This window comes from Scyliorhinus canicula, chromosome 11 (assembly GCF_902713615.1).
Source record: "Scyliorhinus canicula chromosome 11, sScyCan1.1, whole genome shotgun sequence".
NCBI classification, from domain to species: domain Eukaryota; kingdom Metazoa; phylum Chordata; class Chondrichthyes; order Carcharhiniformes; family Scyliorhinidae; genus Scyliorhinus; species Scyliorhinus canicula.
The window spans coordinates 115435186-115460219 of record NC_052156.1 but is presented as its reverse complement, the minus strand read 5'-3'; the positions used below and the strand labels follow the sequence as shown (position 1 = coordinate 115460219).

Below are 25034 nucleotides of genomic sequence, written 5' to 3'. Positions count from 1 at the left end.
TCGTCTAAAGACTCACCAGGGAATTGCTGTCTCGTGGCCAGCAAGTGCCGATCGTAGACCTGGTTCACCGGCTGGATGAAATGTCCTTTAAGCAAGTCCATGGCTGCGTCATAGTCTGTCGTGTCCTCTATGAGCGTATACATGGCGGTGCCAACGCACGAGTGGAGGATGAGCAGTTTTTATTCCCTCGTCGGGCGGTTTTCGGTTGTGCTCAAGTAACTATTGAAACATGCCAGCCAGTGTTTAAATGCTGCTGTTGTATTTGCTGCGTGCGGGCTGAGTCGAAGGCACTCCAGCTTGATACGAAGCTCCATCCTTTAAAATCTTGTGCATTAAATTGATGCACAATCAATGGACACGAAACGTAGATGAGATCCAAACGATAGGCTTTAATGCACAAGATGTGTGCCCGGCAGCAGACGTATAGAAGAAAGGCCGACTGCCGGGACGCACGGGTTCTTATAGCCCACCTTGTAGGCGGAGCTACCTACCTCTCAGCCAATCGGCTGATAGGCACATGACTTCCTCAGCCAATCGGCTGAGAGGCACATGACTTACTCGGGCCAATGGGCAGCGAGCCCTCTGCACCAATAGCAGCTCACTTCCAAGGTACCGTAATACCCTTCGTCATACTACCACAGTGGGTCAAACTATGGACCCCATAGTCCATAGAACCCCGATGCTCCTGTACCATCTTCTCTGCATCTTCCTGGGATAGTGACAACTCAGTTCCCCATTTGAAGTCTAACCTGGGCTCCACCAACAGCTTCCTTTGCGTGGAATCACAGTCCCCATTGGGGCAACCAACATGTTGGTCCTCGTTTTGGTCAGCTTTTATGCTCGGTTTAAAGCCGCAGCAGGGTGGTCCTCTGCCCCTACTTGGGAAGCTCATACTCCACGAGCCCCATGGGGAGATTGATAATGGTTTCCTCGTGCCCTGTGGGGGTTATGGCATGGTGGAAGGAATGGAAGTTTCAGGTGATGGATGGGGTATCAGTCAAGCAGGCTGCATTGGTGCAGGTGACATCAATCTTCAACCGCAATTCCCTTCCTTGACCTACATCACATGGACTGCATCTGTTCAAGAACGCGGCTCACCACCAACTTCTCAAGAGCAGTTAGGGATTTGCATAAAATGCTGGCCTTCCCAGTGACACTCATATCCCACGAAAAATTCAAATTAATTGCTGGAAGAAAATTACTGAAAGCCAGAATCTTGGGAGATTAATCAGAAACTCCAGGACAATCCTGGTGGCTGGCAGCATTTAGGCTCAAAAGTGTAAATTGTACAAAAACTTTGCATTTGTACAGCATAATTTATTGTCTATTTTACAACCATAAGAGTGGTGGAATCGTAAACCCCCCACTTTCAATGACAGCATCTCCCTCAGTACTTTCCCTGGAGTAGGGTCAATTTTGTCTTTGGAATGGAGCTGGAGCCCACACCGCAACTCACTGGATTCTGCTCCGAAAAGGTTTATTTTCTGTCCTGCAAATTTATAGAACTATTTTTAAATTGCAGTATTGGGGGATCCACGACTGGGTTATATTGGAGAGGCAGGTTACAGGTTAAGATTTGCATTTGTGCGGGACGGATTGTCGGAATGGAGCACTGTCAACGGAAGTGCGCATGTGCGGGGGCGGCGGCGCGTGCTTCCCGGGCGCCCTTACGTCATTTCCGCGTCGGCTCGCGCGTGGGATCTTGAGGCACCGGCGGCGGCGAAGAGGACTGAGGGTGAGAGAGATCCACCGGGACCGGAGCGGGGGGGAGGGTTCGTTGGGGAGCCGCCTCTGGCCTCTCACCGCCTCTGGCCTCTCACCGCCTCTGGCCTCTCACCTCTCACCGCCTCTGGCCTCTCACCGCCTCTCTTGTTTGTGTCCAGGTTGCCGAGGAGCGGAGCCGCACTGCCGGAGGGGGTGGGCCGCTCCGCCGAGGCCCAGGAGATGGCGATGAGACAAACTCCGCTGACCTGCAGCGGCCACACCAGGCCAGTGGTCGACTTGGCTTTCAGCGGCATCACGCCTTACGGCTACTTCTTGATCAGCGCGTGTAAAGGTGAGGCCGGGCCTGGGATGGGATGGGGTGGGGGTTTCGAAGCCTCTCCCTTAGGCCTGTGACTGACAGCAGCAGCTTTTCTGTATTGTGTTGACTTGTTCTATCTTTCAGACACCGTCTCGTGTTAAAGTGCTGCCTGGTCACTGACCTCGCTGGGATTTAACCAAATGTTAAAAGGTGTATTTTCAACACATGGACGCTTCTAAAATTTTCCTCACCCTCAGTTTGTACTTTTGAATGGCAGTAGTTAAGATGCTGCATGTGCTGATACTTGGACCTTGTTTATGCTGTCAGCAGATATCCGAATGAGGTGAATTTATAAATAGAGATGTCACAAAACGGGTTTGATTGCTGTGGTCGGAGGACTTCAATATCCATCATTAAGAGTGATTCATTACCTAGCTGGCTAAGTCCTGAAGGCAGCACTCGGCCTGTGGCAGGTTATGAAAACCATCGAGAAAAAGACCCATGTGAGCTTGCCTCCAGCCTGAGGTGAATTTGGCCATTTTGGTATTGATTGGTATGACTGTGATGGTCCTGAAATACGAACATCTAAATTAGAAACAGGAGTCGGTCACTGGACTCCTTGAGCCTGCACCACTGTTCAATAAGATCATGGCTGCCCTGATTGTGACTCAACTCCCCCTTCCACCCTATCCCCAATAACCTTTCACCCCTTGTTTTACAAGAATCTATCTAGCTCTGCCTTAAAAATATTTTTTTTTAACAGACATTTTTATTGAGGTATTCTTTGGCATTGTAAACAGTAACAATATACATTAGGGTGCAGATACCAATTACAAAAAACATTGTGCAAATAACAGTTCCTCTCTTGCAAATAGACACTCCTATTCTTCCCCCTACTCTTACCCCCCCCCCCCCCCCCTCCTGCTGACGATTGGTACCCTGCAAATAAGTCTGAATGGTTGCCACCTCCGGGCGAATCCTGATAGTGATCCTTGTAATGCGAACTTGATTTTTTTCCAAGCCGAGAAAGCTTGCCATGTCAGACAGCCATACTTCGGTCTTTGGGGGCTTTGAGTCCCTCCAGGCCAACAGTATTCGCCGCTGGGCTATCAGGGAAGCAAAGGCCACAACGTTGGCCTCTATCCCCTCCTGGACTCCCGGGTCCTCCAACACCCCAAAAATTGCCACCTCTGGACTCATCGCCACCCTTGTTTTCAGTACCTGGGATATGACGTCCGCAAATCCCTGCCAGTATCCCCTGAGTTTTGGACACGCCCAAAACATGTGGACATGGTTCGCTGGTCCTCCCCCACATCTAGCACACGTGTCCTCCGCCCCAAAGAATTTGCTCATCCGGGCCACTGTCATGTGGGCCCGATCAACTACCTTGAACTGAATCAGGCCGAGCCTGGCACATGTTGCGGTTGCATTTACACGCGGAGCGTCTGCTCATACGCCTCCCTCCAACTCCCCAGCAAGCTCCTCCTCCCATTTGGGTTTCAGTTCCTGTGTCCTCTGCTCCCATAAGCTCCTTATAAATATCCGAGACTCTCCCCTCCTACCTCATCCCAGGAAACAACCCTGTACTGGATCACCCTTGGTGGAAAGGACGGGACCTGTCTACGTACAAAATCCCGCACCTGCAAGTACCGAAAGTCATTCCCCCTCGCCAGCCCGAACTTCTCCTCCAGCGCCCTCATGTTCGCGAAGCTCCCTTCCAGGAACAAATCGCCCATCCTTCCCACCTCCGCCACGCTCAAAACCCGCCATCCATCTTCCCCGGGACAAATCGGTGGTTGTCACATATTGGGGACCAGACCAACGCTCACACTTCCCCCGCATGCTTCCTCCATTGGCCCCAAATCCGCAGAGCCGCCACTACTACAGGGCTGGTGGAGTACCTGGTCGGCGGGAGCGGCAGAGGAGCCATGACCAGGGCTGCCAAGCTGGTGCCCCTGCATGAAGCAGCCTCCACCTGCTCCCAAGCCGACCCCGTACCCACCATCCATTTCCTTATGGCTATATTAGCCGCCCAGTAGTGGTTGTGGAGGTTCGGCAACGCCAGTCCCCCCCTCGTTACGGTTCCATTCCAGCATCCCTCTCTTTACCTGCGGGGACTTCCCCGCCCAAACAAATCCCAGGATGATTTGATTGATTCTTTTAAAGAAGGACCACGGAATGAAAATAGGGAGACATTGAAAAATTTACAGGAATCTCGGGAGGATCGTCATCTTCACTGTCTGTACTCTCCCCTCTAGTGACAGCGGGAGCGCATCCCACATCCAAAACTCACTCCTCATTTGCTCCACCAGCCTCGACAAGTTCAAGTTATGCATCTTGCCCCAGTCACGCGCCACTTGTATCCCTAAATACCTAAAACTTTCCCCAACCAGCCTAAACGGTAGCTCCCTCAGCCTATTCTACTGGCCCCTCGTCTGCACCACAAACATCTCGCTTTTTGCCATGTTAAACCTGTAGCTCGAAAACCGGCCAAATTCCCCATGGATTTCCATAATCCCATCAATCCCTGCCGTTGGATCCGACACGTACAAAAGCAGGTCATCTGCGTAGAGCGAGACCTTGTGTTCAATCCCCCCCCCAGACCATTCCCTTCCATCCCCTTACCGCTCTCGGAGCAATTGCCAGCGGTTCTGTGGCCAACGCAAACAGCAGTGGAGAGAGGGGGCATCTCTGTCTTGTCCCGCGGTGTAGTCTAAAATACTCAGATGTCGTCCTGTTCATCCTTAAACTAGCCTCTGGGGCCTGATATAGCAGCCTAACCCAGTCCACAAAGCCTTCTCCAAACCCAAACCGTCCCAGCACCTCCCATAAATAGACCCACTCCCCCGGCCAAAAGCCTTTTCGGCATCCATTGCCACCACTACCTCCACCTCTCTGCCCTCCAGGGGCATCATAATCACATTGAGTAGCCTTCTTAGATTGGCTACCAGCTGCCTGCCCTTAATAAACCCCGTTTGGTCCTCCACAATCACGTCCGGTACACAGTCTTCGATTCTGCACGGCAGGATCTTGGCCAGCAGTTTAGCGTCCACATATATCGGGGAGATTGGCCTATAGGACCCACAAGCTTCTGGCTCTTTATCCCGTTATAATATCAGCGAGATGGTGGCTTGCGACATCGTCGGGGGTAGCACCCCATTATCCCGTGCCTCGTTAAACACCCTAACCAGCACCGGCCCCACTATCCCCGAGAACTTTTTGTAGAACTCCACTGGATTCCCGTCCGGCCCCTGGGCTTTACCCAACTGCATGGCCTTCAGGCCCCCTATTACTTCTTCAGCTCTAATAGGGGCCCCCAGTCCCTCTACCTCCCCCTGCCCACCTTTGGGAAGGTCAGCCCATCTAAGAAGCGCCTCATCCCCTCTGGCCCCGTTGGGGGGGGTTCCGAGGTATACAGCTTGCAGCAGAAGTCCCTCAATACCCTGTTCAATCCTGCCGGGTCTCCAACCTAGTTCCCTGCCCCGTTCACTACCGTCCCGATTTCCCTGGCCGCCTCCCTCTTCCTAAGTTGCTGTGCAAGCATTCTGCTGGCTTTCTCCCCATACTCATACACTGCGTCCCTGGCCTTTCTGAGCTGCTCTACTGCCTTCCCATTGGATAGTGCCCCCAGCTCCCCCTGCAGTCTCCGTTGTTCCCCAAGTAGCTCTGCCCTCGCGGACTCCGCATATTCCCTATCCGTCCGTATCATCTCGTGCACCAGTCTGTCCATCTCTGCCCTGTCCGTTCTGTCCCTATGGGCTCGGATTGAGATTAGTTCCCCTCTCACCACCGCCTTCAGCGCCTCCTAGTGCACCGCTACTGAGACTTCCCCTGTATCGTTGACCTGCAGGTAGTCCTGCATGCATTTCCCCACTCTCTCACACACCCTCTCATCTGCCAACTATCCCACCTCTAACCTCCATTGTGGGCGCTGGTAACTTTCTTTGCAGACCTGCAGGTCGACCCATTGTGAAGCATGGTCCGAAATAGTGATCGCCGAGTATTCTGTATCCCTCACCCCCTCCAAAAAGTCCTAACTCATAATAAAGAAGTCAATACGAGAATAAACCTTGTACACATGTGAATAGAACGAGAACTCCTACCCGTCGGCCGGCTGATTCTCCAGGGGTCTTACCCCCCCCCCCATTTGTTCCATGAACCCTCTCCGTTCCCTTGCCATTGCCGGGACCCTGCCTGTTCTGGAGCACGACCGGTCCAGGTCGGGATAGAGGACCGTATTAAAGTCCCCACCCATAATCAACTTGTGCGAATCCAAGTCGGGGATTTTCCCCAGCAGCCATTTGATGAAATCTACATCATCCCAGTTTGGAGCGTAAACACTCACTAGGACCACCCTCACCCCCTCAAGCTTGCACCGGACCATGAGAAATCTACCACCCTCATCGGCAACTGTGCTGTCCGCCTCAAATTTAACCCGTTTGTTAATCATGATCACGACCCCTCTGGTCTTAGAGTCGAGCCCCAAATGGAAGACCTGGTTAACCCAGCCCTTCTGTGATCTAATCTGGTACGCCACTTTCAAATGTGTCTCCTGCAGCAACATTACATCCGCCTTCAGAGCCCGTAAGTGCCTAAACACATGTCCCCTCTTAACCGGCCCGTTTAATCCTCTAACATTCCAGGTGATCAGCCTGGTTGGAGGGCACCATGCCCCCCCCCACCCTATGCCGATCAGCCATCCCCCTTCTTGGGCCCACCCCCTGCCCATGTGCCGCGCCTCCCCTGGTCGGTATCTTGGCAACTCCAACCACCGACCTCTTCCCTGTTACCTGGTTGAGTTGCTTCACTCGTCAGCAGATCATCCCCCTCCACCCACCCTTGCAACAACCGCATGTAACCTAACCCCTGTCATATACTGGCTGTATGAACACCCCCCACCTCGCTCCCGTTGACTAGCTCAAAGCAGCTAGCCTGGTGGCTCTCAACTCCGGCGCCACCATGTCTCCCACCTATTGTCCCCCCCACCCATCAACACCACCTCCCCAGAACAGCCCTGTTCGAGCAATTGCTCTGGGACCGAAACAGAGAAAAGAAAGAACAAAGCTCGCCCCCACAATAGTGCAAGTCAAACTGTGTAATGTGGTGGGTGCTACCACCCACGCCCCTCCCAACATTCCCAGAAAAATAGCAAAAAGAACCCGAACAGGTCCCCAGCACCCAATAACTTAAACTTTAACTATAACTTTGGCTTTAACTTTAAAACTTTCAAACAGGCAAACACAGGAACATCCCCAATTTTAAGTAAAAGAGCATGCCGAATGACATCGCTAAGACGAAGGGCAATCTGCGAACAAATGCAAACATCCCTTAATACACTAACTTTAGTCCATGGGTCCTCAGTTCGGCACCAGTCCATGTCCCTTAGCGAAGTCCATCGCTTTTTCCGGGTCGTCAAAATAATGTTGCTGTTCCCGGTATGTGACCCAAAGCCGCACCGGGAAAAGTAGCCCGAACGTGACCTTTTTAAACAGGATCTCTTTAATTTGTCTGTCGGCTGTCCTTCTGGCCACCTCCTGGCTCAGATCCTGGTAGATGTGCAGGGCACTGTCGTTCCATGAGCAGCTCTTCGTGCTCTTGGTGCACTGTAGAACCCGCTTCTTGTCCACGAACCTGTGGAACCTGACCACCATTGCCTGCCCCCCCCCCCCCCCCCCCCCCCCCCCCCCCCCCCCCCCCCACGCGGCTGCCTCCCCTGTACTCTGTGTGCCTTGTCCAGCTCCAACGGACGTGGGAAGAAATCATCCCCCACCAGCTTCTGCAGCATGTCTGCCACATATGCTGTGGCATCCACTACCTCGGCCCCCTCCGCGAGCCCAATGGTTCTCAGATTCTGCCGGCAAGACCTGTTTTCCAGGTCCTCCAGCCTGTCCATCAGCCTTGATTGTTGCTCCTTCAACTTTCTAATTTCCACGTCCGCTACCGTTTGGAAATCCGCCTCCTCTTCCACTGTCCTCTCCAGTGCCTGGACAGGGGCTGTTTAGCACAGGGCTAAATCGCTGGCTTTGAAAGCAGGCCAGCAGCACGGTTCGATTCCCGTAACAGCCTCCCCGAACAGGTGCCGGAATGTGGCGACTAGGGGCTTTTCACAGTAACTTCATTTGAAGCCTACTCGTGACAATAAGCGATTTTCATTTCATTTCTTATCCTGAGTGTCCAGCCTCTGGTCCAGTCACTCCACTGCTTTCTGGCGTGGTTCCAAATTATCCCGCTTCAGTGCTGCGAATCTGTCTTTCATGATCTTCGGCATGTTGTCCAGTGCTGTTTGGGCTGTCCGTTCCGTGGTCCATTCATCGGCCATCTTTCCTCCCACTTGAGCTTCAACACCACCTTTGTTCAGCCCCTTCTTCGCCTGTTTTCGCTCCCTTCTGCTCCTTGAGTCCATACAACTCTGTATGGATTCAGATCTAGAGTGCTATTGCTTTTCACTCCAGCGCTCAAAAGTTCAAAAAAGTCAGGGGAAAAGGTCTTAAAGTCTGGTGGCGAGAGCCACCAAATGCGCGACTTAGTCCATCATAGCCGCCACCGGAAGTTGCCTTAAAAATATTGAAAGACTTTGTTACCATTACCTTTTAAGGAACAGAGTTCCAAAGACTTGGCCCTGTCCGAAAACATTTCCTCCCATGTCTTAAATGGGCAATCCTGTATATTTTTCCAGTGACCCTTAGTTCACCCTTTCCAAATCCTTGTGTGGAGAAAGTCCTCTGGGGACAGTAGGATAGTTCATGTTTGTTGTAGCTCCGCGACTGCGTCAAATGAGAGATTCCGATCCAGCAACTCAAAAGTTTGCATCCAAGAAATGTTGGCATCACTATTTGTGGATCATACAATATTTAGCTTCATCAGCTGGCTTGTCCCTTACTCTGTCATTACAATCAAGCCTGGCACAATGAAGAGTGCAGGAGGGCATGCCAGGAGCAGCAACAGGTGTACCTTTAAAATTAGGTGCTGGCCTGTGGAAGCTAGGACATGAGGTTACATGCATGCTGAATCTCAGAAACGTGATAGAGCGAAGCAGCCCCACAACCAACTTTTCAGATCGAAGCTATTTGTGAATGGTGGAGGCTAATTAAACAGCAAACTTGAGAGGGAGGTTCCATGAATCTTGCTATCATCAATAATGCTGGAGACCAGTATGACGGTATATAACCCAAGACTGAAATGTTTGCCACCATCTGCAGCCAGAATTACCGAGTGGATGGTCCATCGTAGCCACCTTCTGAAGTACCTAACATCATGGGTGCCAATCAAATTTGATTCACCTGACGGATATCAAGAAATAGCTGAATGTGATGCAAAGGCTATGAACACCAGCAATATACTGGCAATAGTGCTGAAGACTTGTACTCCAGAACTTGCAGTACCCCATGTCGGGTTGTTCTACTACAGCTGCAACACTGTTGCAGCTTTCCACATGACCATGGAAAGCTGCCTAAGGATGTCCTGTTCACACAAAGGAGGACAAATCTAATCTGACCAAATATAGCCCTCTGCAATGTCCTGACCTGGAAATATATCATTCTTTCTTCACTGTTGTGGAGCCAAAACCTTGAAACTTGTTAACAGCAATTGAGATATACCATAGCATGTGGACTACAATGGTTCAAGATGGTGGCTCATCACCATCTCGAGGGCAATTGGGAATGAACAGTAGATGTCAATGAGACCCACATTCTATGAACAAATGGGGGGAAAAACATATACCTGTGCATCAAACATAATCATGAAAAAATGGCTGATTATGCTGACTCTTTCCTGTTGATTGTCTTAAAACTTTCATAGTTGTTCGCTTTGTAAAGTTGTAAAATCGTGGTGGACAACTTGGGTGAAATGCAGTTAAAAATGATATTGGGCATTGCCTCTTCAGGTGAGTGTGAGTCAACCTGTGGAGTATGAACCTGATTCAGAGGCTGAATTAAATTTGAAACATTTTCCTCATTTGGAATTTCAGTTTGGATTGTGGAACTAGGATCTGCTGAAAATCTTGGAGTTGATCGGCTCAATGAGCAACATAGGCCATCATGTCCTTGGCTTATAAAAATATTTATATCGCATAAATAATTGAGCGAGGGCTGCTGCCTTTTGTGGAGAGTTTCACACTCCTACCGCTCATTGTTTTCTTACTTTGGTTTTGAATGCCCTGCCTCTGATATAAGTCTCTAAACTGTTGTTTACTACTCTCCCACCATCAGATAATATCTTTACCCTATCAATTGTTTACAAAACACTATAAACTTGATTCAATCATCCCAAAACCTAAAAGACATCAAATTTTAGCTTAACATTGTATTAACTCTGCACCACCAGCTAATATATACTTAGGATTGATACCCAGCTGCGTAAGGGTGCAGTGAATCCTGTTCCCCGTTATGCTCTAGCACTTGAGTTTGAAAGCTAGCATTTCATTAGCTTTTCCGATTTTCCATCAGTGATCGTTGTGTGGCCCACTAAATCTCTTTAGACTGCCACTGTTTCTAACTTGCCACAATTAAAATAATACCTTATGTTATGTGAACAGTTTGTGGCTCAAACGTTGATCCCTGTGGGACAACATAGTCCCTTTTTCCAATTTGAGTACATACCGATTCTACCTACTGTATTTTACTACTCAATAAATGTGCTAACTAAATGAATAATTTGTCTTCAATCCCATCAGTTTCAATTTTGTCCAACAGTCTCTTGCGTTGAATTTCTATATGCATTCAAGGAGTCCATGTAAACTATGTTCATAAATACTGACCTATATGCTACTTATGTCCTCAAATAATTTTAGTTTCCTTTTTGAGAGCCCTACACTTGACAAATTCATGTTGGATCTCTGAGCTCCAATTTTTCAAGTGTAAAGTCATTCTGTCTGGAGATTCCAAAACCTTTCCTGCAGTTGTTAGACTTAGGAGTTAATATTTTTTGGTTTCTCTCACTTTTACTTAAATAATGGGATTTAAAATTTATGGGCATTTTAAGAGGCCCAGGCCTCAAAAGGACAACAAAATTCATTTTTCCCATGATCTCTTTAAAATCAACATATATTTATATTGAAAAACAACAATGATCCCTTGTTGAACAATTCAAGCCAAATCTGTGCTGAACATGGTAGCTCATATATTCTTGATTTGATGTTGCTCAATTCAAATTATTGCGGTAGTTTTAATTTTTTAATATAAATTTAGAGCACCCAATTTTATTTTCCAATTAAGGGACAATTTGGTGTGACCAATCCACCTACCCTCCACATCCTGAGTTGTGGGGGTGAGACCCACGCAAACACTGGGAGAATGTGCAAACTCCCTCCGCGGACAGTGGACCAGGATCAAACCTGCGTCCTCAGCGCCATGAGGTAGCAGTGCTAATCATTGTGCCACCGTGGTGCCCAGTTTTAATTTCTAATCTTTAATTTCTAGAAAATTACTGAATTATTAGAAGTGTATTGAACAGTTTACATTTGATGAAAGATAGCTCCTGCAAAAGTCAGTGTTCCATACAATATATGGCATTTAGAATGTTAAAATCCCAGATCAGTGGATTGAGGTACAAGTTATCAGTGGGTTTAGCTCTCTTGTCTGACCTCCTTCCCCCATTATCCTTCCTCGTGCCGCTAACACTCTTCTCTCCTCTGCCCCCCCCCCGCCCCCCGAATCTCTCCAACTTTTCGCAGCCCCAGAACACTTGTGCATGATTCGCTGCTCCTCGCTCACACGCACCTGCCACGCCTGAAAGAACCCACTTGTTCTTGCCCGAGTCATATGTACCCTGTCTATGACCTTGAACTGTATCAGGCTCATCGTTGCGCACAAGGAGGTCGCATTTACCCTTCGTAGTGGGCAGCAGGGTAGCACAAGTGGCTAGCACTGTGGCTTCACAGCGCTAGGGTCCCAGGTTCGATTACTCGCTGGGTCACTGTCTGTCGTGCAGGTTAGGTGGATTGGCCATGCTAAATTGCCCTTGGTGTTCAAAAAGGTTAGGAAGGGTTATTGAGTTACGGGGATGGGGTGGAAGTGAGGACTTGTGTGTTGGTGCAGACTCGATGGGCCGAATGGCCTTCTGCACTGTCTGTTCTATGTTCTAGTACCTCACTCCATACTCTCCACCACCCATCTCACTTCTTAATCTTCACCACCTGCTCACCTCCCTGTTCTCCCAGCCACCTATATATGTCTCTGTTCCTGTCCTCCCCTCCACATCCGGAAGCAACAGTTGCTCCCAGCACGGTGTACCTCAGCAACCTGGGGAACTCCTTCTAAACCTTCCGTGTGAAGTCCCTTACTTGAAGGTACCTACACTCACTTCCTCCTGAGAGCTCTACCCTTTAATTCATCCAAACTGTGATTTTCGCGCAACGCTGTTAACACTGACATCCTCCATATCCTCAATTGGTTCCAAATATTCACTGTTGACTGTACCACCGGGCTGCCTGATTATCTGCTTGGCGCCATTGGCAATGCTGCCGTCATCATTTCCCTTAAGCTGGACCCGCTACAGGATTTCTCCTCCATCCTAACCAATTCTATCCCCTATCCTTTCTACCATCACCTCACCGCCTCCGCATTTGCCGCCCAATGGTAATCTAAAAGGTTTGGCAACGCCAACCCTCCTTTCTGCTTCTGGAATAGTGTCCTCTTAACCTATGGCACCTTCCCAGCCAATACAAAGTCTGAAATAATTGTGTCCATTTTCCGAAAGAAGGCCTTTGGTATAAAAATCGGTAGTGGCTGGAAACTGAACAGGAACCTCGGCCAAATATTCATTTTCACAACTTGGACCCTCCCTGCCAAAGTCAAGTGCATCATGTCCCACCATTTGAGATCCTCCCTAGCCTCCTTCACCAGTTTTATAAAATTCCATTTGTGAAGCATCGCCCATTCCCTCGCTACCTGAATCTCCAGGTACCTGAACCTATCTCTCGCCACCTTAAACGGCAGCCCCCTAAATTGGCTCGCCGACCCAACTTATTCACTGGAAACGCTTGGCTTTTCCCTACATTTAACTTCTATCCTGGGGACGTGCCAAACTTCCCCAACAGGCCCATGATCCTCTCTATGCTCTCCAGCGGGTCTGAAACCTAACAATAGTAGGTAATCAGCTTAGAGTGACACCAGGTTGGGGCCTCACGGTAGCATGGTGGTTAGCATCAATGCTTCACAGCTCCAGGGTCCCAGGTTCGATTCCCGGCTGGGTCACTGTCTGTGTGGAGTCTGCACGTCCTCCCTGTGTGTGCGTGGGTTTCCTCCGGGTGCTCCGGTTTCCTCCCACAGTCCAAAGATGTGCGGGTTAGGTGGATTGGCCATGCTAAATTGCCCGTAGTGTAAGGTTAATGGGGGGATTGTTGGGTTACGGGTATACGGGTTACGTGGGTTTAAAGTAGGGTGATCATTGCTCGGCACAACATCGAGGGCTGAAGGGCCTGTTCTGTGCTGTACTGTTCTATGTTCTATGATGCTCCTTACGTTCCCTTGTAATCCCTTGCCCCTCTGCTCAGTGAAGAAGGCTCCCCGCTGACCTTGTCGTCCGCCACCCAAACAAAGACTCATCTTGAATCACAGGTCACCTTCCCCAAGAGCAAACAGACAGGAAAAAGAGCAGCCTCAGGCAGCCGGGGGGGGGGACAGCCAACTTCATATAAACTTTTCACCCATGCTACCCTTTGTCAACCCAACAGTAAATAGAAAAACAAGAAAAAATTCCTTCCTTTAGGAAGGAAAATAATATTCCTGGCCGTCATACGTTACCAATAGTTTCACTGGGAGAAGCACCCCAAACCTGATGTGCCGCCGACCCCCACGCCCCATTCGCAGTTCTGTTTCTCCCTGGCCCACTACATAATCTTCTCTTTCTCCACGAACTTATGGAGCTCATGGTCACCACCCGCAGCGGTTCTCCCGATCTAGGCTTCTGCCTCAGAGACCTGAGTGCGCTGTCCACTTCAGGGGCCTTATCCAGCACTTCCTCAGCCACCAGCCCTGCTAGCATCCTTGAAACGTACCTTGTAGCACTTGCACCTTCCACTCCTTCAGGCAGTCCCACTATCCGCAGATTATACTGTCTCAAACTATTTTCCTACTCCACCTTCGCTCTCAACGTCTTGCAAAGGTCTCCGAAGAGTCCCACCTCCGCCTCCAGTGCCACCACCGATCGCTGTGGTCCGACATCATCCTCTGAATCTCTCAGATCTGCGCCTCCAAACATTTCTCCACCCTTTCCATCGAACCCTTCAGGGGTGCCACAGCCCCTGCAATGGCCGTCGAGCGATCCTCCTGCATCTCCTTCCTCTGCTGGTGGAACTCCTCCTTCTTGAAAGCAATCATCTGTTCCATCTGGGGCTTTCCAACTTGCACAAGCTCTTCCCCCTCAGCCATTTTTCCACTGGCTGCTGCACCACAGGTCCTTACAACTCCTTAGCCAGGTCTTTCATCTTCTGCTAGGTTTGGTAACCAGCGGACATGCCACTCCCGGGGGAACCTCTCCGACCTTCAACTACACTTTTCTGTCAAAGTTGCACCCAATTTTGGGGGAAAAGAGCTCTTTTTTTTTTATGCCTTCAAGCAGGAGCTGCCTTGTGTGCGACCACTCGCACCATGGCCACCACCAGAAGTCATCTTTTCTCTATTCCTAACCAAAAAAACTTGAAACAACTTTCCCTTGTATCCTCTACCCTCACTGCTAAAAACAAGGGTGAAGAGCTCATGTACTTTGACAGCAAAGCTGAGACAATCCAATCAGTTGCCTTTGCCATTTTCCTTCCTTCCATAAGCCCACCAAACCAAACTTCTCGAAGGTTGTCACCCAGCCAGAGCCCTGAACTCCAGTTGTACTCTGGGTGTCTCATTTTGCCCCTGAGATCTGTCTCCTGCTTCCTTGACCCTAATCCCACCAAACTACCCAGCTTATCTATCTGCCCTTTCCCTGTCTCCGGTGAGCTGAAATGTTAGTTGTACCTCTCATTGGGTACAGGACCCCCATTCTTTCAATCTACTGTCACCTATTTTATTCTAGTAAGCTAGCTGGTGAAAGATAGGACTGGAACAAATCTTTACAATTGCTGCATCACTCTCGTTCGGCCTCTTGCATATCCATTAATTGCTGTTCCTCTATCTGGCCATGCACTGAGTTCTGAAATTCCTTTTTAAGCCTCTCCACTTCACTTTTTTTTAAATATAATGCCCCTTAAAGCCTACCTCTTAGAGTAATATCCCCTTGATGTGGCTCAGTTTCAACTGTTGCTTAATGCTCCCATGAAGTGCCTTGAAATATTTTGCCGTGGTAATGGCAATATATAAATGCAAATTGTTTAATTTCTGTAATTACAATTCATTTCATTTGATATCCATTCAGATGGCAAGCCTATGATGCGCCAGGGTGACACAGGAGACTGGATTGGGACGTTTCTGGGTCACAAAGGTGCTGTCTGGGGAGCCACATTAAATAAAGAGGCCAATAGGGCAGCAACCGCAGCAGCAGATTTTTCAGCGTGAGTATTTCTTACTTTTATACAGAGATGGCGTGAATAACTGATCACTTAAAAACAATTAATGATCTTATCGAATAATATATTGTATGATGAAATTAAGGTGGGTTGTGGATGTGGCTTTATATAAAAAAAGCTTCTGCACTGAAGAAGAAATTTAAAGAAAATGGCAAAATTACTTTTTTTGCATAACATTTAAAAAAAAAAATTTAGTTCTATCTTGCCTAAAGGCGTGCAAGTGACATTCTGTGATCCATGAGGCTGCTTACTGCAGATATTTGTCCGGCCAACTACTTCATTGCTTTGTCCTGTTTGCATCTTGAGCCTGTGATAGAGATGTTCATAGAATCATAGAATTTACAGTGCAGATGGAGGCCATTCGGCCCATCTAGTCTACAATGGCCTTTGAAAGAGCACCTTACCCAAGCCCACACCTCCACCCTATCCCTGTAACCGAGCAACCCTACCTAACGTTTGGACACTTCTACACTTTTGTGTGACCAATCCAGCTAACCTGCACACCTTTGGACTGTGGGAGGAAACCCAAGCAGACACTGGGAGAACGTGCAGACTCCGCATAGACAGTGCCCCAAGCCGGGAATCAAACCCGGGTCCCTGACGCTGTGAAGCAACAGTGCTATTGTGCCACACCGTTTGTAAAGCTACTCCCTCTAGCTGGCAATTCTAAATTAAAACACCAAGATCTGTTTGTATTAGCAATTGCAGTGACACAAATTTACAGACACATATAAGTAAACTTGAAATGTCACTTTGAAGTCTTTATATTTCATGTGCCTCAGAAATTTTCACACCATCACTAAGTTATCATTCCTGATAACTTAGCTGCTTTCAGTGGCTTTGTAGGCTGGTGAAGTGTAGAAGTGGCAACCAAGGCTCGGATTAAAATTGGGTCCAGAAGTTGATATTGAGAGAATTTGTGTTTTAGCAATCTTATATTTATTTTCACATGACTGAGTAATTTCACCTGAATTTGTTTGTTTTTTTCTCAGCAAGGTGTGGGATGCTGTGACAGGTGATGAACTGACCGCTTTAGCCCACAAGCATATTGTCAAAACTGTGAACTTTACCCAGGTAAAATCTATTTCTAAATTCAATAAGTATGTATTTCTATCCATAATTTTTGGAACCGTTTAAACTTGGATGATTTTTTTTCCAGGATAGCAACAACTTGCTAACTGGTGGACAAGATAAAATATTGCGTATTTATGATTTGAACAAACCTGAATCAGGTGAGGCATGATTGTTATCAAAAAACCTTTTTGTGAGTAGTATATAAGGGCTTTTATTCCAACAACCACATTACAATGTTGATGAAGAAAGACTGCAGAAATGTTTAACAAGCAGAATTGCATGGGGAGTTACCAGATTACAAATGTGATGAGCTAACCTTTTTTCAGTGAAACAAACGCTTGTTTGCCAAGAATTTACAATTTTTGTCTCATTTGAAGCAAAAATACATGTTAATTTTGTTGATTTATAGAATAATTTTAAATTGTTTTTATGTAGTAGTGTTGCTGGTTAGAACTTATTTTTGTCTAGGCAGTTGCTTGTGAATTGGTTTTGTAAATTTGTTCACCTGGATTAATTATAGAAAGAAAAATAAAGACTTTATTTATATAACCATGGCTCCTGCAGTCAATTAAATGCTTCTGAAGTGATGTAGAAAACGTGGTAGCCAGTTTACACGCGGTAACATCCCACCAACAGCAATGTCATAATCAGTATTTTTTTATTTGTTCATCCCTAATTGCCTTTGGGAAAGCAGTGGTGTACTGCCTTCTTGAACTTCTGCAGTCTGTAATCTTTCTATGCTAATATCTTGCCTCCCCATGTGCCATGAACTTTTATTTTGTGTACTAACCTTTAATGTGGCACCCTGTCAGATGCCTTTTGGAAACCCAAGTGCACCAGATCAACAGGTTCCCTTTTATCCACATTGCTTGTTACTTCTTTGAATAACTCATGAATTAACACTTATTTCATGAAAGGTTGATGTTGCCTGATTGCATTAAGATTTTCGAAGTGTGCTGCTATAGCCTCCATAATAATAGGTTATAGCATTTTCCCTATGACAGATATTAAGCTAACTAACCTGGGGTTTCTTGCTTTCTATCTTCCTCCTTTCTGAAATAAAAAAATTACACATGCCATTTTACAATCGGATGGGACCTTTCCAAAAGCTAGGGAATTTAGAAAATTTAAAACCAATGCAGCTACTACCTCGGGAGCCACTAGAATGAAGTCCAGCAGCTATTAAGTTTGAATACTTTTCTCATTACTCTTTCCCTGGTGATTGTAATTGTTTTAAGTTTCCCCCCCTCCCTTTCACTGCTTGACACACACACTTATTGCTAGATTCTTAATGTCAGTCAGCCACTCAAAGTACAAGAGAATTCTGCATTTTTTTGTTCAGTCCCTTGTATCCTTTGCAGTGAAAACGGATGCAAAATATCTGTTCAATTTATCTGCCATTTCCTTAATTCCCCAGGCACATTAGAGGATCAATGTTCAGTTTACTCTTTTCCTTTTTAAATACTGCAAAAACTGTTGCTAGCTAGCTTTCACTCATACTTTAATTTCTTCCTAATTTATTAGCCATTCTTTGCTAATTTTTATGTTTTGTCCAATTTTCTACCTAATCTTTGTGGAATTGTATTAACTTCAAAGAATAATTAGCCACAGATTGTAGGTCCTTACCCTAGAGTGTCTCTTTCACTGGAATGTATTTTTGCTGAGTGTTATGTAATATCTCTATGAAGGTATGCCACTGTACCTCTACTGACTTATCCCGTAACCATTTCCCAGTTAATTTTAGCCAGCTGTCTTCGATGCCTTGGAATTTGCCTTATTTAAGTATGAAACATTATTTTTAGACAAGTCCCTCTCTTGAACTGAAAGTGAAATTCAATCATGTTGTGATTACTGCTACCTGTAAGGTAATTAAACCTCATTGCATATTACCGGATCTGGAATAGCCTGCTTTCTGGTTGGCTCTAACGTGTGCTACTTGGAAAATTGGCCTGAAAGCACTCTTTATGAACTAATCTTCCAGGCTACTGTTGCCAATCTGATTCGCCCAATCTATATCTAGATTAAAATCACCCATAGTTAAGTCCCCATTATTTATTTCTGTGTACTCTATCCTACAATTTGGTTACTGTTAGCGACCTCAAAGCTACTCCCACAGGTGATTTCCTGCATTGACTATTTTTTTGCCTCCCCAAACTGATTCCACATCTTAACCTTAGTTCTAAAGATCATCTCCCTCTATTGTACTAATGTCATCCTTAATTAACAAAGCTATCTCTCCATCTTTTCCAGGCTTCCTTTCTTTCTTTCTGAAATGCCCTGCATCCTTGAATATTCAGCTTTTGTCATCTTGCAGTCATGTCTCAGCAATGGCTATCAGATCATAGGTGTTTATCTCTCTTTTGAGCTATCACATGGGAGGGCAGACAGAGCCTCGGTATGACATCTCGGACATACAGCACTGCCAATTTGACAGATCAGCTGATGTAACATTTTTTTCAAAAATCCAAATTGGTCCTTTTTGTAATCTTGGAGAACGGACTAAACAAAAAATGCAGAATTCTCTTGTTCTTTTAAGTGGCTGACTAGACATTAAGAATCTAGAAAAACAAGCTCATACTTAAACGGTATTTGAAACTAAGGCCATTGAAGAAAAGCAAGTGTCACAGCAAAGACAAAGCTTAAAGGGGTGGCACAGTGGTTAGCACTGCTGCCTCAGCGCCAGGGACCTGGGTTCAATTCTGGCCTTGGGTGACTGTGGAGTTTGCATTTTGTCCTCTGGGCAGTGTGGTTTCCTTGCGACAGACCAAAGATGTGCAAGTTGGGTGGGTTGGCCATGCTAAATTGCCCCTTAATACCCAAAGATGTGTAGGCAAGGTGGGGTGATGGAGATAGGGTGGGGGAGTGGGCCATAGGTAGGATGCCTATTCATTGGGTCTGTGCAGACTCGATGGGCTAAAGGGCCTCCTAGACTACTGTAGGGATTCTATGGTTCCAAAACAAATTTAAACGTGAACTGCGTGGAAGAGAGTGAAACTGAAAAGTCATTGGGTTGTATGCCTTCGGGTGTCAGATTTGTAACCAGTTTGTCATTCTTGCAATGAGAAATGTTCACTTGGCTGCATGTAAACCCTGATGTTCTTCCTCTGTCAGAGCCTCTGGAGATCAGTGGCCATAGTTCTGGTATTAAGAAAGCCCTGTGGTGTAATGGGGACAGGCAGATCATTTCGGCAGCTGATGACAAGACTGTAAGGTAAACATTTTTTGTTGTGAAATACACATTCAAAATTAATATTAAAAATGGATATTTGAGTAAACTCTGATCTTTTAAAAAAAATAATTTTTATTGGAATTTTTTGAAAAATATATATCAACAAAACAATAATAATAATAAATACCCCCCGGCACCTGTAACAACGCATATAACAACCCCCCCCAACCCCAATAAACAACAGAATAAATTAACAATAAGCAAATTAACTTAAACACTATCCCCCTGAACCCTTTCCCCCCCCCCCCCCCCCCCGGGTTGCTGCTGCTGCTGACCTAGTACCTTATCGTTAAGCCAGAAAGTCGAGGAAAGGCTGCCACCTCCTAAAGAACCCTTGTACTGACCCCCTCGGGGCGAACATAACCCTCTCCAACTTAATGAATCCCGCCATGTCATTAATCCAGGTCTCCACACTCTGGAGGGCTCGCATCTTTCCACTGCAGCAAGATCCTCTGCCGGGCTACTAGGGGCGCAAAGGCCAAGACATCGGCCTCTTTCGCCTCCTGCACTCCCGGCTCCACCCCAACCCCAAATATCGCGAGTCCCCAGCCTGGCTTGACCCTGGATCCCACCACCCTCGACACCGTCCCTGCCACCCCCTTCCAGAGCTCCTCCAGTGCCGGGCATGCCCAGAACATATGGGCATGGTTCGCTGGACTCCCCAAACACCTGACGCACCTGTCTTCGCCCCCAAAGAACCTACTCATCCTAGATCCGGACATGTGGGCCCGGTGCAGCACCTTGAACTGGATGAGACTAAGCCTCGCTCATGAAGAGGAGGAGTTCACCCTCTCCAGGGCGTCCGCCCATGTCCCCTCCTCAATCTGCTCCCCCAGCTCCACCTCCCACTTAGCCTTCAGCTGCTCTACCGACGCCTCCCCCACCTCCTGCATTACCTGGTAGATGTCAGACACCTTCCCATCCCCGACCCACACCCCCGAAAGCACCCTATCCCTTACCCCCTGCGGGGGCAGCAAAGGGAACCCCTCCACCTGTCGCCTTGCAAACGCCTTGACCTGAAGGTACCTGAACATATTCCCCGGGGGGAGCTCAAACTTCTCCCCCAGTTCACCAAGGCTCGCGAACCTCCATCAATAAACAGGTCTCCCAACTTCCTGATGCCCGCCCTGTGCAACCCCAGGAACCCGCCATCCATGTTCCCTGGGACAAACCGGTGGTTCCCCCGCAGCGGGGCCTCCACCGAGCCCCCCACTTCCCCCCTGTGTCGCCTCCACTGCCCCCAAATTTTGAGGGTGGCCGCCACCACCGGGCTCGTGGTGTACCTCGTTGGAGGGAGCGGCAACGGAGCCGTTACCAGTGCCTTCAGGCTCGTGCCTCCACAGGACGCCATCTCCATCCTTTTCCATGTTGCCCCCTCCCCCTCCATTATCCACTTGCGTACCATCGAGACATTAGCCGCCCAATAGTACCCAGAGAGGTTGAGCAGCGCCAGCCCCCCTCTATCCCTGCCCCGCTCCAAAAAGACCCTCCTTACCCTCGGAGTCCCATGCGCCCAAACAAATCCCAGAATGCTGCTGTTCACCCTCCTAAAAAAGGCCCTTGGAACGAAAATGGGGAGGCACTGTAAACTCTGATCTTTTTAAGATGAGGACTGGGTTTCTGAGCTTGACTGTGGCTGGAGATGTGGGTAAATCCCCAAATTCAGGTGACATTAATTGAACTTCCTGATCTTCTGAGTGTTTCCGGCGTTTTCTGTTTCCATTTCGGACTTCTTGCACCCACTGTATTTTGCTTTTGAGTTAGCTAATTTCTGATGGTCTCCTCTGCCACCTCTCAACATTATCCACTCCCTAAGCACTGCAGGCTTTCTCCAGCTGCTTGACAAGGTTATGTCTGGAAACTTGGCCAAAGTCTCCTACACAAGATTCCAAGCTCATTTTGGAAGAAGGCTCTGATTGAGCTTAAACTTAAAGATGGTATGGATGAAGGAGGAAAGTTTTCCTCAACCTATTCTGACTGTATGTGAAGGCTCTTTATTGAAAGCATATTTTAATATTTTACGTTTTTATTTGTACAGGCTCTGGGACAGGTCTAGCATGACTGAAGTGCAAACCATTCATGTTGCATCATCTGTCAGCAGTGTAGAGTACATACCTGATGGGGAAATATTGGTTTTGACTTATGGAAAAACGGTTGCTTTTCACAATGCACTAAGGCAAGTTGAAAGATTTAACATAAATTGTCTTTGACTTTGTTTAACAAATATGCTGTCTTTCTTGGTACATGGTAAATGATTCTGCAATTGGTAACACATCTTCAATTCATGAAATAAATTCAAGTTTTAGAAATGTACTGCTGCAGCTGCAAAACGGGATCAATTAAAATGTTTAATTATAAGAAACCCCGAAGCTTTTAGAGGAAATGTTTTTTGTATTTATATTGCAGCTATCAAAATTTAAAATATCCCCTAAACGTTTTGATGCATAAGATAAATTGGTCATTGGACCAAAGGGGACAAAGTAGAAGGCCTGACCAGAAAATTGGTCGAAGGAGGGCCTTCAAATCAGAAGAGAAGTTAGAGGGTTTTGGAGAGATAATTCCAGAGGATGGGCGGCTGTGTTTTGTCTACCATTGATAAGTAAAGATGGGATTCACAAGGATGAAAATTTGGTGATGGGGTTGGAGGGAGAAGTAGTGGTGTAGGACTGGAGGAAATTGGAGAAGGTGAGGCAAAGACCACGAGAGATTTCAACAGATAAAGATGTGAATTTTAAATTTACAAAGGGGGAATAACCCAGTCTGCCGGTGACAAAGGCACGACTGTGGGTTTCAGCAGCAAATTAACTCTGGGAAGTGTGGAGTTATGCATGTTATGGGTTGGAATTTAGGTAGTTATGAAGGGCAGATTGAAGTTGGGGAATTCAGCTTGGAGTGAAACAAAATGCTGCAACAGTCTGGTTTGACTGAAGAAGGGAAAGGTTGGGAGTAAAGATTGATGGCTATTTGGAGTTTGTGTTTGAGGGATGGGGGTTGGTGGAGCGGGGGGTGGCGGCGGGAGAGAGGTGTGGGGGAGCAACATATTACTTGGAGGAAATTGTAACTTGTGCAAGCCAAGATGTCAAATAGGCAGCCTAATCGCAGAGAAAGTTTAGAGGGATGTGTGTAGATGTGGGAGCGAATTCCATATCTGTAGTTGTCAAGATGCAAAAGAGCAGGGCCAAAGATGGATCTTTGGGGGTGACTCTAACAGTGGGAAGAAAGCCCATGGCCAGTGATGCTGCAACTACAGAGTTGATGTGGTTGTGTAATTCTGAAGCTTCTGGCACACAACACTCGGGTTAAAAAGTAAGAGGGCAGGTGGATTAGCCAGCACTAAGTAATTGAACATGTTTGGAGTTGGCCTATCAGCTCCAAGAGCCTGCTTTCACGTTACAGTAAGACCATGACTGATCTGATTCTGGCCCCAAATTCAAATTCCACCCTCCCACCCCAAAAAATAACCGTTGACTTGTTAGTCAAGAATTTTAACTGCCACTGTCTTAAAAATATTCATTGACCCTGCCTCCATCGCTCTCTGGGGCAGAGAGAGCTCCAAAGATTCACAATCCTCCGAGAAAAGATTTCTTCCCAGTCTCCGTCTTGAATGGGTGACCACTTATTCTTAAACTTATGTCCCTTCGTTCCAGTCTCTCCCACAAGGGAAAACATGCTTTTCACATCCACTCTGTTAAGTTCCTTCAGGACCCCTTTTATGTTTCAATATGATGTTGCCTCTCATTCTTCAAAACTCCCAGCCTGTCCAACCTTTCCTTGTAAGATAACCCCCCAGCTTAAGTATCATTGAAGTGAACCTTCTCTGAACTGCTTCTAAAGCATTTAAGTCTTAAATAAGTAGACCAAAACTGTGCACGGTGCTCTATATGTGATCTCGCCAAAACTCTGTACAACAGTAGCAAAATATCCCTTTTATATTCCATTCCACTTGCAATAAGTGACTTCATTCAATTTGCCTTCCGAATTGCTTGCTATACCTGCATATTAACTCTTTCTGATTCATGTACCAGGGCACCCAAATCTCTCCTTGTGTGCCGCCGAGTTTTACAATATCTCTCTTGGAAATAATATACTGTTCTTGTTCCTTCTGTAGTGGACCCATTTACATTTTCCCACATTATCTTCAGACGACCCAACACCCCCTCCCCCTCCAACTGCCGTCCTCGCTGCTACAACATCGTAACACCTTCCTAATCTTAGCGCCCCCCCCCCCCAATAAACAAGGTAACCATCCTCGGCCTCCTTGAAAAATGCTTTTGGCAGAAAGATCAGCAGGCACTGAAAAATAATCAAATATCGGGGCTACACGTTCATTTTAATTGACCTTTTAGTTTTAATGATTTTCTCGGTACCCTTCCTTGGCGTGGCGATTGCAATTGTTTTAAGTTTCTCACTTCCTAATTCAGTTACATATCCTCTACATTGAAGACTGACATAAAATATCTGTTCAATTGATCCGCCATTTCCTTGTTTTCCATTATTAATTCTCTAGGTACACTTGGGATGACCTGTGCTCATTTTACTTTTTTTATGTACATGTAGAAACTCTTTTCATATCTGTTTTCATATTTCTGGCTAGCTTTCTGTCATTCTCTGATTTTTCTCTCTATTAGTTTTCTGGTCATTCTTTGCTGTTCTTTATATTCTGCCCAATCTTCGGACCTGCCACTCATCTTTGTGGAATGATATGCTTTTCTTTTAATTTGATGCTATCTTTAACTTTGCCACAGATAATATTGGCGTCTATCTTTCTCACTGGAATGTAGCTTTTCTGAGTATGTTAAATATCTGCTAAACATCTCTTCTGATCTAGCCCTTGACCTAATTTCCCAGTCAACTTTAGCCAACTCTGTCTTCATGCCCTCATAATTGTCCATGTTTAAATTTAAAACATTAGTGTTAGATCCACACCTCTTCAAACTGCATGTAAAATTCAATCATATTGTGATTGCCACCTAGGAGTACCTTCACTATGAGATCATTAGTTATTCCTGTCACACTGCACATAAGCAGATCCGGTGCAACCTGCTCTCCGGTTGGTGCTTTAAGAAACTGTTTCAAAAACACTATGAACCCATCATCCAGCCTATTTTCACCAATCTGATTTGTCCAATCATCGAATCCCTCCAGTGCAGAAGGAGGCCATTCGCCCATCAAGTCTGCACTGACCCTTGGAAAGAGCACCCTAGCTAGGC

General features: G+C 46.8%; 1 protein-coding gene across 2 annotated transcripts in view; it reads left to right on the top strand.

The window, feature by feature from the left end:
* Positions 1-1671: 1671 nt before the first annotated feature.
* The window catches only part of LOC119973304 (serine/threonine kinase receptor associated protein), a 30565-nt gene continuing 7202 nt past the window's right edge, over positions 1672-25034 (top strand). Inside the window, exons 1-7 of one of the 2 annotated variants that reach the window (XM_038811128.1) lie at positions 1672-1735; positions 1884-2056; positions 15371-15506; positions 16514-16595; positions 16681-16753; positions 19707-19806; positions 21863-22000. In XM_038811128.1, the coding sequence (XP_038667056.1) occupies positions 1945-2056; positions 15371-15506; positions 16514-16595; positions 16681-16753; positions 19707-19806; positions 21863-22000 (641 nt within the window). In that variant the 5' untranslated portion in view covers positions 1672-1735; positions 1884-1944. Of the gene's footprint in view, positions 1736-1764; positions 2057-15370; positions 15507-16513; positions 16596-16680; positions 16754-19706; positions 19807-21862; positions 22001-25034 lie in introns of those variants that run through there. The other variant, XM_038811127.1, reaches the window with a different exon arrangement.